At 41.9% G+C, this 15012-nt stretch overlaps 1 protein-coding gene across 9 annotated transcripts in view; it reads right to left on the bottom strand.

Moving 5' to 3' along the window:
- ARHGEF10 (Rho guanine nucleotide exchange factor 10) overlaps positions 1 to 15012 on the bottom strand; it is a 182391-nt gene that overhangs the window by 19363 nt on the left and 148016 nt on the right. For all 9 annotated transcript variants that reach the window (XM_073336205.1, XM_073336212.1, XM_073336211.1 and 6 more), the window contains one exon: positions 6998 to 7172. In XM_073336205.1, coding sequence (XP_073192306.1) covers positions 6998 to 7172 — 175 coding nt within the window. The remainder of the gene's footprint in view (positions 1 to 6997; positions 7173 to 15012) is intronic.

Genomic DNA, 15012 nt, shown 5'->3' with positions numbered 1-15012 from the left:
AGTGACCTTTCCCTCCTGGAGCAGTAGGAGACAGACAAAAGGTTTATAATTTTCCTCTCACTCATACTGGTTCTACAGTAAATGTAATTCCATTAGCCACAATGGATCTACTGAGGTAAAGAAGAGCAGAATCACAGCAAATCCCCAGGGAGCCAGTTAAGCTGGTTTTACGGCCCCTTCGTGCTCTGAGAATCTGATCCAAGCAGTCCAGATTCTTGAAAGACTTGTCATGACATTGGGTCTATTCTTCCTGTAGCAAACATTCTCTTTCATAGGCACATTACGCGGATTTTTAGACTAACTTCTTCCCCCTGTTCTTCTCATCCCCGAGTTCAATAAACCATGAGCTTTTACTCACTCTTCTTTTTGCATGTTAATGAGTCTCTGTCAAACTGCATACAATTAACTGGGTTGTCCCATTTAAAATACAAACATTCCATCGCAGCACACATCCGAGCCCTGGATGGACAGCATGAATCAAATGCCCACACACCCCTAAGCATTTCTCAGCACAACACGTTACAATAAAAGACTTCTAAATATGCAGTCATTTCACTCCACTCCTTTTGAGCTCCTAGTATATTACACACAGTCTGACGTGGTCTTTGGCTGTTTTTGTTTTTAATTGTAAAAGGCTCTGAGCAAATTTATAATGCAAACCACCTACTTCCCTCTCTTTTACCCTTTTTGGTTACAATGTTGTGGGATCATGCTCAAAGATCCAAGAACTGCTACTGAATAACTGGAATGCATTTCATGTTTCAAATGGATGCGATTGTAGCATTTTTACTGCACAATTTCCACTCTTAAAAAACCCTTTGGCTCACAGGAGAGGTTTTTGAAAGAAAAAAAAAAACCTAAAGTTTTGAGAATTACACCAGAGGATATTAAAAATAGCCAAAACTCTTTTACAGGAAAATGTTGGTCAATTACATCAATTACATCAGCCTATTTTATTACCATGGCAATGACAGCTTAAACTAAATATTTTCAAGATGACTTTTTTTTCCATTAGAGAACAAACATTTTCAACAAGGAATTCAACACTTTCTTTGCACCACTGTAGGAAATATTAACTTAGTGTTAATCTTCTGTTTATGCTGATCCTCATCCTTTTGCACAAATAGGACAAATTAAATGGAATGGCCCATTTAAACACAGAGCAAGAAGAAAATTCAGTAACCAGCCTTTAGCGTGGGAGTTACATACAATTTAGAATACACTCTTAATAGAGCACTGTAAAAATGAAGAGATATTAATGACACCATTTACAGTGGAGCTTTATTTTGAAACTAATGCAATATATAGTAGGTAGGGTGAGACAGTAAGTCGATAAGAAAGGGATTTATTTTTAAAATCTAAAATTTTATACACTATTCTGTTTAAGGGAAAAAAATACATTCAATGCCAAAAACCTGATCATTGTTCAAATCAAAGCAGGACACTGGCTCCCCCTACCCCCTTCCCCAGTGCTGGGCTAAGCTGCACTTGGGGGCACATGGGTGCAAGTGATCTGAATATCATCCTTACGTACAAATAGGGAGAATTGGAAAGAAAAATGAAACCCTATATTTTAATACCATTGAAACACTTTGGACTCGGAGAACTTTGACAAGGAGACAGACTGGAAATAAATGAATAACAGGCATGAGCCTAAATTCCACTGCAGAGAGGCATGTAGCCAGATTTCAGGCTAAATTCTATTATTCTGCTTTGGCCAATAATTGTTTCCAAACACTTAATGAACTGTGAATAATTGAGGAAATGTCAATCTCCCGATAGAAGTTTCCCCTTCCATCATAGCCAACTCTGCCATTTCCTCCCTCCTCCTCACGGCCAGGTCATGTCCAACCTCTCCTGAGCAATCCTTTCTAAGTTAGGGTTGCCAGGTGTCCTGTTTTCGACCGAAACTCCCGGTCAAAAAGAGACCAGCAGGTCAGGCTCTAGGTGGTGGGGGGAGCACGGGGGTCCGCACACTGTCCCCTCCCTGAGCACCGGCTCCGCAATCCCATTGGTTGGGAACCGCGGCCAGTGGGAGTTTGGGTGGTGGTGCCTGCGGGCGAAAGCAGGGCACGGAGCCTCCTGGCCCCCATGTCTAGGAGCCAGACCTGCTGGCCGCTTTCTGGGCACAGCGCAGTGCCAGGACAGACAGGGAGCCTGCCTTAGCCCCTCTGCACTGCTGACCGGGAGCTGCCAAGGTAAGCCTGCGTCCCAACCCCAAGCTCTAACCCCCTACCCCAGCCCTGAGCCCCCCGCAAACCTGGAGCTCCCTCCTGCACTCCTAACCCCTCATCCCTGGCCCCACCCCAGAACTCACCCCTCCACCCCAGAGCCCATACCCCCTCCTGCAACCCAAATCCCTGCCTCAACCTTCAATCCCCTCCCACACTCCGAATCCCTTGGCCCCGACCCCCAGCCTGGAGCCCCCTCCTACACCTCAAACCCCTCATCCCTGGCCCCACCCCAGAGCCTGCACCCCAGCTGGAGCCCTCACTCCCTCCCGTACTGCAACTCCCCAGCCTGGAGCCCCCTCCTGTTCCCTGAACCCCTCATTTCTGGCCCCACCCTGGAGCCCGCACCCTCATTAGAGCCCTTCCCCCCCATATCCCAACCCCCTGCCCCAGCCCAGTAAAAGTGAGTGAGGGTGGGGGAGAGTGAGCCCCCGAGGGAGGGGGAATGTAGTGAGCAGGGGCGGGACCTCAGGAAGTGGCAGGGAGGGGGCGGGGCCTCAGGGTAGGGGCAGGACTAGAGTGTTCGGTTTTGTGCGATTAGAAGTTGGCAACCCTATTCTAATTGTTTCCCTCCTTCCCATTGCTTTTCCCTTTCCTGGTACTCCCGAGGCTCCCACTGTCTTTCCTAAGTGAAAGTCTCTCCCCTTTGCTTCCTTCCACGTTCCCAGCAAAAGACTCCCCTTGTCTCTTCCAAGTGTTGATCAACTGCTTGTGTCAAAACCTCCTCCTGCTTACTTTCCAAAAAGGGATAGCATGCATACCAGAGGTGTTTTTTATCAGATAAAATAATGGTTTTTACTGCCATGGGAAAAACTACCAATTCCAGTTCAAGGTATTTTCTATTTTAAAAACTTTCATTAGTGCATACCACATTACACTTCATTGTAGTTACATATTCAAATTGTGGTTACATAAGGTTGGAGATTTGGAGATTAATTTAGGGTTGTACAAATAAAAAGTAAAACTGCAGGAGGCGTAATATTAATATATGTCATATAATACTGAACATCGGAATGTCTATACATTTTAGTTCAGTATTTTCTCAAGGAACTTTCACATATCATGACTAATATTTCAGTTTTCAATATTATTTAACTATTATATATACTGAAAAACTATTATCAAACTGCTAGATATTTCCCAGTAATTTTCACTAGTATATTCTAGTAATTATTTTATTTTTCCCAGTTTATTTACCAGTGCCCTCTCCTAAACTAGTTTTTCCCTGTTAAATTGCCAACTCTGCTACCAAAACCAGTTCCCCTCTTTCTTTTCAGGAATCCTAGACCCTTCGAAGCATTTCTATAGTCAGTACAGAGGTCACATTTCTTATTCCTAACTCATGCAATCTCTGCTTTAAAACTATTATTTTGCTATCATCTACAAACTTTACTGTTGGTAGCTGTGTAGCTGTGAATGTGAGCACATGGTTTAACACATTAACTTAATCCCATAGGGTAGAAAGAAACCTACATAAACAAAAGAACATTTGGAGTAAGGCCTTCAACCTTTTATTTTCTGTAGTAAAACAATTATATGTGTGCTTAAAAAAAACTAAACTGGGTTGCCACTTTAATTGTTACAGCAAAAAAACAATCTTTCTATTACAAATAATTGTTTTCAGAATAGGATTAGATGCCAAGATGTCATTGTAAGAAAAGAGAATAGCTACCTTTAATGAAATTATGATTAAGGATTAGCTGTAATTCTAGCAACCTGTTAAATAAAGAGTAGATGTTCTGTGTGCAGTGCTGCTTTTGCATGTCACGGTGTGCAGTGGGGATACCATCAAGTTATAACCAAGAAGTATTAGGAAAAGTAATCTCTAACTAATTGCCCAAATTTGGAAAGAGATGAATGCAAAAATGCATTTTTGCTTTCAGTCATTCAAGGCCCAGATACAGTGGAATGGACACACACAAATTAGGGTGCCTGTGTGTTACTTGTGCATGTGTATACATGTACCCTTTTGAAATATGGTCAAAGCTATTCTATTTTGAGAGTTTATCAGGTGGACTATTTCAGCACTGATTTTATTATTTATATCCTATTGTAGGAAAAGATTGAATGTACAGTGACATATGTAACAGTATAATTTATTGTGCTATCAACTATTCAGTTCTAACAAGAAAATTAATCCTGACTCTTAGGTGTCAAGCTCAGCACAGGAACCCTGTGTGGTGGGTCAAAGTTGTCTGTAAGCCACTCACCATTGTAGTCCCCCAAATTCCGGGGCAAGTGAGGGCTGGTTCTGTTCCTGGTATATATTTGAGCAGACTTGGGGCTGTGCTAGCCTGCCAATTTGTAACAGCCCCTGTGCCAGGCACCTGGCAGCCAGTGCCTTTATGCCACCCTGGGATTCCCTTATATAAGGGGAATCCCTAGCTGTTCATTGGACATAAAAGGTTGTTACAAGAAGGAGGGAGAAAAATTGGTCTTCTTAACCTCTGAGGATAGGACAAGAAGCAATGGGCTTAAATTGCAGCAAGAGATGTTTAGGTTGGACATTAGGAAAAACTTCCTAAATGTCCAGGTGGTTAAGCACTAGGAAGGTTGTGGAATCTCCATCATTGGAGATTTTTCAGAGCAGGTTAGACAAACACCTGTCAGGAATGGTCTAGATAATACCTAGTACTGCCATGAGTGCAGGGAAGTGGACTAGATGACTTCAAAGGTCCCTTCCAGTTCCATGATTCTATGACATTGGAAAAGACCAACAGTCCTAGCCTGATATCCTGCCTATGACAGTCGCTGGGAACCACAGCGGGGAAAGGAGCAGAATGCCAGCAGCTCCTCTGGTGGCTGTACTGCCCCCAGCCCTGTCCACCCAGCCCTGTCCTCCAGCGGGGCTGCTGCTGTACAGACGGAGGAGATGCAGCTCCATGGAAGAGCGGGGGTCGGGGGGCAGAGGGTGGCACAGCCACGCCAGAGGAGCTGCTGGCGTGAGGCTGCTGGCTCCTCCTATGTCTTTCCGATACGCAGTACCGGCTACAAATATCTTGCTGGTACGGCGTACTGTACCACCGTACTTGCACTGCTGCATATCCTCTCTTAGGTGTCTCTTATCCAAGCTGAAAAGTCCCAGCCTTTTTAATATCTTCTCATATGGAAGCTACTCCATACCGCTAATCACTTTTGTTGTCCTTCTCTATACCTTTTCCAATTCAAATCATAGGTGGAGCTAGGGGTGCTGGGGATGCAGCAGCATCCCCTGGCTTGAAGTGGTTTCCATCACACACAGGGTTTACAATTTTGTTTCAATAGCTCTCAGCACCCCGGATTTTAATATATCTTTTTGGAGATGGGGTAACCAGAACTGCATGCATCATTCAAGGTATGGGAGTACTATGGATTTATATAGAGGCATTATGATATTTTCTGTCTTATTATCTATCCCTTTCTTAATGGTTCCTAACATTCTGCTAGCTTTATTTTGACTGCTGCTGCACACTGAGTAGATGTTTTCAGAGAACTATCCACAATGACTCCACGGTTTCTTTCTTGAGTGGCAACGGCTTATTTAGACCCCATCATTTTTATGTACATTTAGGATTATGTTTTCCAGTGTGCATTACTTTGCATTTATCAACACTGAATTTCATCTGCCATTTTGTTGCCCAATCACACTGTTTTGTGAGATCTCTTTGTAACTCTTTGCAGTCTGCTTCGGACTGAACTTTCTTGAGTAGTTTTGTATCGTCTGCAAATTTTGCCACCTGACTGCTTACTCCTTTTCTTCAGATCATTTATGAATATGATGAACAGGACTGGTCCCAGTAGACCCCTGGGGGACACCACTATTTACGTCTCTCCATTCTGAAAACTGACCTTTTATTCCTACCCTTTGTTTCCTGTCTAAACCAGTTACTGATCCATCAGAGGATCTTCCCTCTTATCCTATGACTGCTTACTTTGCTTAAGAGCCTTTGGTGAGGGACATTGTCAAAGGCTTTCTGAAAGTCCAAGTACACTATATCCACTGGACTACTCTTGTCCATATGATTGTTGTTCCACTCAAAGAATTCTAACAGATTGGCGAGGCATGATTTCCCTTTACAAAAGCTGGATTGGCTCTTCCCAACAAATCTTGTTAATATATTCTTGTACAGTGCTACAAAATAGGACAAAATTGGAGCCCGCAACTGGCCTCCTATTTGCTATTTACTATTTTCTCTATGTCTTGTAATGGGGATGGTAGATATGGAGGGAATTAATTGCATACCCTGCTCTGAAAAGCAGACAGTGAACTGAATTATATGAATCCTGCTCTTTAGTTTCTTAATAGATTGTCTTTCTGTTAACGCTCATAGTATCTCACGATCTGACACACACACTACCCAACTAGTCAAAAGAGATAGACTCTAGCTGCACAGCTGACATCTAGATACAATTAAAAGTATGAAACTAGGGTTCTAGTTCACACCCACATCTATGACAGGTTTCAGAGTAACAGCCGTGTTAGTCTGTATTCGCAAAAAGAAAAGGAGTACTTGTGGCACCTTAGAGACTAACCAATTTATTTGAGCATGAGCTTTCGTGAGCTACAGCTCACTTCATCGGATGCATGCCGTGGAAACTGCAGCAGGCTTTATTTATACACAGAGAATATGAAAAAATACCTCCTCCCACCCCACTGTCCTGCTGGTAATAGCTTATCTAAAGTGATCATCAGGTGGGCCATTTCCAGCACATCTATGAGATACTGTAGAAGAACAACAGGGGAGTGACTCAGCCAAAACAAAACCGTGAGGGTAGAATGCAGTTACCTGACAATATATTGTGAACAGGAGTGGCAATGTTAATGTCCTGGAGGTGTTTCAGTGTCTCAGTGTGGAACAGGCGGAGTGTAGATCCAGATGTGAAGGCAATCCAGATTCCCACTCCTGCAACAGCCATGTGCGAGATCACCATCCCTTCTTCTTGATGAGCTTCAAAATGGCGCTACAAAGAAGACAAAGGATCTAGAACAGATTCACCAGTGACAGAGCATTCATTTGTACTTATGAACTTCTCAGAGTAGGAAATGTGCCTTTATTCTCTGTGTAGGTTGCCTGATCCCATTGCTCCACTAAGAGCAAGTCCTGACTCTGCTGCATATATGGTGCTAGTTTTCATTGCCACTTGTTTTGGAAAAAACTGCATAAATATTAAATAGGGAATCCCAAGCTCTTGCCACTAAAATTTTATAGCCCCTCATCTGATTACATCCTGGGAATTTAGAATTTGATAAGCGTTGTTACTTAACAGGAATTCTGCATTTCTGTTTCGTAGCTCCAATGGGAACACAAGTACAGACAAGGCTCCCGAGACTTATTTTCGCCATCATGTTAGTTGAATCTGCAGTACAGCGCCCACCAGTAGGGTATTTTGTACGACTCCCTAGTGTAAACATGGCCTGGGTTTGGGTGGAATGTATAGACAAACACTCACTTGGAAGGCAGAACAGAACATCACTGCAGTGAGACTGAATCAGTCACAGTAACTTCTCCTGGTGCATTTTTAACTTCCCTGGGATGCATTTTGCTTTTTGCTAGGAGTTTCAGTTGCCTTAAATCCCCTTTGGACTGGGTTTCTGTGCCTGCCCACCATTTTACCCAGTAAATGGGAAAAGACTCCCCGTCATTTTGAAGGGCCCAGCTGTCTCCACACACACACACTTGCTAATTCCTTCATCTCAATCTCTTTCATACTTCACACAATGGCATTACTAATCTGCCAAATGGTGACTATAGTGATCCAACCATTATTGTTGTAATTATTAATAGTTATTTTTATTTGTATTACCAACGCGCCTAGGAGCCCTAGTCATGAACTAGGGCCCCCCCTGCACTAGGTCCAGTTCAAAGACATAATTAAAAGACAGTCTCTATGAATAATCTCTCCTATTTTAAACTTTTCTTTGAACAAACCAGTCAATTAAATTTCTTTTGAAAGAACAATTTTAAGTTTTGAATATCATCATGATGTACTGAAAATATTGCCTCAGTCTTTCATGGCCCTAAGTATATATAGCAGGGAATAGCCTATTAGTGTAAGATTGGTGGCTATGACATAACCTAGCACCTAATCATAAAAATATACAACAAAATGTCCCTGTAGGTTTTGTTGTCACTGAGAAAATTCTGACCTCCCTGAGATAAGAATATCTGAACAAAAGTACACATTAAGAAGGGTCAAATTTAACATTGCCAGTCATTTCATTATGCGGAAAATTCACTCAATCTCCCCTGCTTTAGAGGACACCCTATATGGAGGAGAAGGTGAAACAGGATTAAAATCCTAGAGGCTAAAATTACCTTTGATTTACAAATATTAGCCCTGGGAGGATTCAGTGGGGAACTCAATTACTCCATTTTTATTTCTTTTCCAAAGAAATAAAATACTATTAATAATATCAAGGATTTTCTTTCTGGTCTTTTATTTAATTCTGTTTCTACTGAGTAAAATGGACGACGAGATTAGGGATAAATTGATCTTTAAAAGGTAGATTATTTAAGGATCTAAAGGCATCATTACTTGCTCAATTACATATATTAATAGGTAAGTCTTATGTAATATTATTGCTTTCTTTTTTATTAAGGTATGAGCTTTATAAATGTTGGTAATGTCTGAGCCTGGTTCTTTAAGATGATGGGTGCCTCTTGCCAGAGTGGTGAGTGCTCTCATCTTCTGTTGAAGGCAAGGCCCTGCACTGTGTCCAGCGGGTTCACAGGAGTACGTAGCAAGCCCATGTCACTCTTAAATTGATCAAAATGCAGGAGAGCTAGTTTAACTGAGATAATTTGTTTACTAGAGAATATAATCACTATTCAAATTGTGCATGGCCACTTTAATCTGGAGTCACATAGTGATTACTCCTGAATTAAGTAACCACTCTGGCCAATTACAAGAACTCTCCCCAAGCTCCAGCAAGGTTTCCATTATGAGGCAGGACCTGATCTGTGTCCTGTCTTTAAGGTATGAGAGAGAACTCTCATGTGTAATTGAAGCCCTTCAATCATTAAAAGCAAAGTTTGGCTATAACATTTGGAACTTGTTTCCTCTTCACTATTATAAGTGAATCGTCTTTGAAGTAACAGATTGTTGTTGTTTTTTATGTGTTGTGCCAGCAGGCTGCTTACTGGAGTGTACAGAGCTGTTCATACGATAAAGAATCATTGTAATGCATAAATGACAAATACTTCCCCTGCATGGATTCAGCCTCAAGGATTTACAAGTATATAACTGTTCTATGTTTCACAATACCGAGACACACTCTCAATTTTATTCTCACTTTTAAAAATAAACGTTCCCTGTTTATGGTTCTTAACCAGATCGTATTACATTCTGGTAATTTAGCGTCAGCATCCAATCCACACCTTTCTCAAAGATCACTCACATCAGGCCAAATTCTTCTCTCAGTCTGTCTTAGGTACTTTTATGGGCCCCATCTCCACAGTAGCTGGGCATCTCACAATTTAAAATATCCTCATTAACACCCCTGTGAGGTAGGGAAGCTTTATTATCCCCATTTTACAGATGGGAAACTGAGCCACAGATAGTCTAAGTGACTTGCCCAACATCACTCAGGAAGTCTGTGGGAGAATAGGGAATTGAAACTGGGTCTCCCAACTCCTCTACTAATGTCCTAACCAATGGGTCATCCTTCCTTTCAGTCACTTGTCACATTACTTGACAACATCCCTGACAACTGTAACTCCACTTATGCCAATAGAATTACTCCAGACCCACATCAGTGTAACAGAGGAGAATATAGTCTATCTTATCTTCTTATTCCTATTTTCATGATTGCTGTTTAGTGGGTTTTGAGGGGGAGGTTTTTTTTCTCTTCTTTTGTTAAGGAACTGTAATATTCCTCAAGTGCACAGATTATAGTAAATGAATAGAGAAGGTGTCTCTTTGCCTGTTAAGTTATGCTCACATTCTCAATTCTGGTGAGTCAAACTGTATTACCTTTTGGCCTTCACTAGTGACCACACTCTAGAAGGCACGGAGAGCATCTCTGCTGTATGCATTTATATCTACAATTTTAAAGTGACATTTTTACTCAAGTAGCATAGAAAAACTGGACACTTAATGACGCATGGTATTATACATTTTCCCATTCTTTAAACTGTCTATCTTACCTCATCTCAGTTTTTCTTCAATAAGATACACAATTTAAAAAGATAAATCGATCATTTGTCTAACAGAGCAAGAGTTGGAGACCCTCATTTGTCACATTGCCGGCAGAGCCCTAGGAAAGCTGCTCATCCTTCTTATGAGTGAATTTCCTGATACATCCATAGTACATGTAAAAATTTCATGACAATCATGGCTTCAAAAATAATGTGTTTTTGCTTTATAGTATCACACACAATTATTATAATGTCAAATGTGTGTTGTTAAATCCTCTTAGGGACTGATCCAAAGCCCAAAGCTCATTTCTAGACTTCTGGCTTTGGATCAGGCAGGTAATTAAACTAATGACATAAAATTTAAAAATGAACCATTTCTGAAGCGTTCTGCTCTGACCATGAGCAGGAAGATGATTCTATTAGCACATCTGCAAACAATTCACATCAGAGTCTCTAACTCATCTGTATTTACCAGTTAATTCATTAAACTACCACATAGTGTGTGCTTCTGTTTGTACAGTTATCTGAGACATTTAGGGAAAAAAATCAATTGCCATGCACAAAAAGCCATTCTTCTCAACCAAATGGTCTTCTAATTTTGAGTAGGAGCAGGAATGTACCGAAAACCTGGACATTCTTTTGCCAGCGCATAAATCATTTCACTGAAAGTAGCTGCTGGCATCTACATCGACTGCATTGCCCATGTGAAATACAGTAGTTGATTTTTATCTTTAAAGAATTTAGTTCATATAACAAGCAGGGCAACTATTGAGTGACAAAACCGGATCTATCCTCAATCTTTATGTAAACAATCACAAGTTCTCAGTTTAGCATTTTACATTTTCCCCTTCTTGAGTTTTCATAAGCGCATTCCCTCTCTGCCTTCTATTCAAAGCCCAGGTTTTTTTCCCTCAGACTCTCTTGTTCCAACTCTATAGCAACAACAGAGCTGCAGAACACATTTTGGATGCCACAGTCGGTCTTTCCAACACTGGAGCCTGACATGGCCCACTATTGTTTTGACAGTGTATTGCATAGTTGAATTCTTTCTTTTCAGAGGTTGCCCACTTGCACAGTGCAAACTCAGTTGAGATTCCAGGCCTAAATAGCTATGCCAAAAACTGAACCATGGTTTCTCAAGCATAGCAAGCTCCACATAATGGGTCTCTTTGTTCATGAAATGGTGATTGACTTTTGATACTTTAAAAAAATTACAATATTTGGGCAACATAAACACAGGAAATTTCTGTTTGTTTAACACATTTCAGATCATTCCACTTAAATCTTCCAAACTAAAGTAGTTTGTCTATAATTAGCCAAGTCTTGAAAAATAGGATTATTTTTCATTTACACAGTGACTTTCAGCCCATAAAATACTGGGATATTTTACAAGTGAGGCCCCAATCCTGCATGAGTCTGTTTGCACAGAGATAACCACAGGATCAGGGTCTAGACCCAACAGCAATACTGAAATGCTGCCACCTTTTGGTGGGAGGTCTGCAGGGAAACAGGACCCAGAATGCTAAATAGTACATTAGGGGGAGAGAAAGTAGTGGGCAAGGGCAAACCCCTACACTTGGGCAAAATGTGTACTGGGATCCTTAACACTAGGCAACAGCAATTCCTTGCTTTCCAAAGTATCCCTTGCCAAGGGGCTCAGGGCACTGTGCCATTTCCAAAAACACACTGAAACATTACCATTAAAACATATTATTTACATTAAAACATATTTACATTAAAACAAAATGAATTTGAGGGAGCCCAATCCATACAGAAAAAAGGGGGTGGAGAATGAGAGCCAACAGAAATATATAAAGGGCCAACAGTGGTGATTTAAAAAAAACAAAAAAACAACAGCATGAGAAATGAAGGCTCAGAGAGCTTTGAAAAAGCAGGGAGAGGTGGAGTAAGATAGATTTCAGAGGAGAGGGAGTTCCACACATAGTAAAGGCATGGATTGCTGGCTGAGGCAATATATGAAAATAAGATCCCTAAAAGGCAGGCAGTGCCTCATCAGGAAGAGGTGTGGGATGAGGATTTGGCATTATCATTTCTACACATGAACTAGTGATGTACAGATGCACAGCATCCTATCCCAGGAAGTTTGGTCTCTGCCCTGGAGGAATGCTTTAACAATATTACCAGCTGAGTGCATCCAAGCTGCCTCATTCTTATCCAGCTAAAGCAGAAGCTTTGCTGCAGGGTAGAGGATGCTCATTCCTCCTTCACGTCCCCTCTCATTGAAAGGAGTCACTCAGGGCATGTCTCAGTGAGAGACAAGGGGATTTACCAAAGCTGTTTAAGAGCTTCAGATATCCCAGGGCTTATGTCCTGTAAAGGTTCCTACCCATAGGTAGTTCACCTCAATCTCCCACCAATTCACCTTTCCCATAACCACATGGAACCATGCACACAAGCAAAAAAAATGTTCAAAGAAAGACAAAATAGAAAAAAATTGAAAAGTGGGAGCATTCACTCAGATCAAACAAGTCATCCCAGCAACTGTAGCTATAGAAAGAAGGAAGTAGAAAACTCACTATCACCTCCCAAGCCATGAATCCTGCTACCAAGCATACCAAACAGACAACAGTGAGGAGAACCACGATCAACAGTGAAACAAAATTTATAATAAATCACACAAGCAAGGAGACTGTGGCTCTCTCCGCAGACTCTCATCTGAAAGAATTCCATGTCATAAAATTCATGGAACATAAAGTATCTTCCTGGCAGGGGGGAAGGAAAGACTTATTCCTGTTAGGATTTAAGCCCCCTATGTTTAGGCCACTAAGCCATGCCCCCGATAGAGTGGTGGAAGATCTGGAACAGGCACAGGGTGTAAATCTCTTTGGCAAAGCAATCCTGAATAACTGCCTGGACTCTCGAAATTCCATCTGTCTTGAAAGAAGGGTTTTCTACAGAAGTCAGCATGATTCACTGGAATTCATCCTCCAGTATTCCTTTCCCTATTCTGAGTGTAAAAGAAACGTGAAAGATCCTTTCTTCTTCAGCCAGATGCTCCTGCACTAGCCATTGTACCTGTGAAGAGGAACAGCACTTTGGGACTGGGCTACCCAGTCTAACAGCTAGCCTAAGTGAACAGTCTAGAGTGAATTTTCCTCCCGGTCACACACATGCAACTCCACTGAAATCAATGATGTTAGTTTGGCTACATGCAAATCATGTAAGAATTTGGCCCAAGCAATTCTGTGAGAGGAATGTTAATGAGCCTACTGAGGCAGTGTACAGCTGGGTCCCAGAGTGTGTGGCGATATAAACCTGCAACAAGGAAAGAGCAGTAGGGAGAAGGGAAGAAAGATATGGAGGAACATGCTGCGTGACTCCCTCCTTTCCTTTGACAGCCCTCAGGATGTGAAAAAAGCTGAAACCGTGTCCAAGGACTTTTTGTCAGACAGAAGTCTTCACTCATTGTTGCTAATTTGAACTGATCACTTGGAGAGAGCACTCCACATTGGTGCTTGGCCAATCAGCCTTGTGATGGAAGTTCCCCATACCCCCCAAGTATATTCACTGCTTCAACTGGCCTGCCACAGTCAGACACAGGAAGATTTTACTGATGGCTGAGGAGAGAAGACAGGGAAGATTATGGGTGTGTTAAGAAGTCTCCACAAGGCAAAAAGCCACACCTAGCTGCACAGAAGCAGAACTGTTGCCTGGACCCAAGCTTGTCTTTCAGGGTTTGTCTGCCCAGTAGCTTTGCTTGAGCCAGTGCCTACAGACTGCATTCGAGCCATAGCTAGCCATACAGGGTGTTTCATAAATTCAAAGACTTTAAGGCCAGAAGGGACCATCATTATCATCTCATCTGACCTACTGCATGTTGCAGGCCACAGTACCTCACCTACCCACTCCTGAAATTGATCCCTAACCTCTGACTGAGTTACTGAAATCCTCAACTCTTCATTTAAAGACTTCAAGTCATAGAGAATCCACCATTTGCTCTAGTTCAAACCAGCAAGTGACCCATGCCCCATGCTGCTGAGGAAGGCAAACCCCCTTCCTCTCAGGGTCTTTGCCAGTCTGACCTGGGGGGAAATTCCTTCTCGACCCAAAATATGGTGATCAGTTAGACCCTAAGCATATGGGAAAGGTCACCCAGCTAGACACAGAGGAAAGAATTCTCTGTAGTAACTCACAGTCCTCCCTATCTAATGTCCCATCTCTGTCCATTGGAGATATTTGCTATCAGCAATCGTGGATGGACCATATACCATTGTAGGCAATCTCATCATAGCATCCCTTCCATAAACTTAAGCTCAGTCTTAAAACGAGTTAGGTTTTTTGCCCCCACTGCTCCCCTTGGGAGGCTGTTCCAGAACTTCACTCCTCTGATGATTAGACACCTTCATCTAATTTCAAAGCTAAATTTATTGATGGCCAGTTTATATCCATTTGTTCTTGTGGCAACATTGGCCCTTAAATAAAATAACTCCTCTCCATCCCTGGCATTTATCCTTCTGATGTATTTATAGAAAGCAACCCTTTCTCCCCTCCTCCTTCATTTTGTTAGATTAAACGAGCCAAGCTCCTTATCTCATCTCGTTAAGGGATAGTAGTCAGGCAGCTAGCCCGAGCTACCCCCTGTGCAGCTGCAGCTATAGTTCTAATTTTAGTGCTCTAGCTTGAGCAGCATTCGAATTAGCACA

This window comes from Lepidochelys kempii, chromosome 3, assembly GCF_965140265.1.
Source record: "Lepidochelys kempii isolate rLepKem1 chromosome 3, rLepKem1.hap2, whole genome shotgun sequence".
NCBI classification, from domain to species: domain Eukaryota; kingdom Metazoa; phylum Chordata; order Testudines; family Cheloniidae; genus Lepidochelys; species Lepidochelys kempii.
Note: the sequence above shows the minus strand (reverse complement) of the source record. Positions and strands in the feature narration are given on the sequence as shown.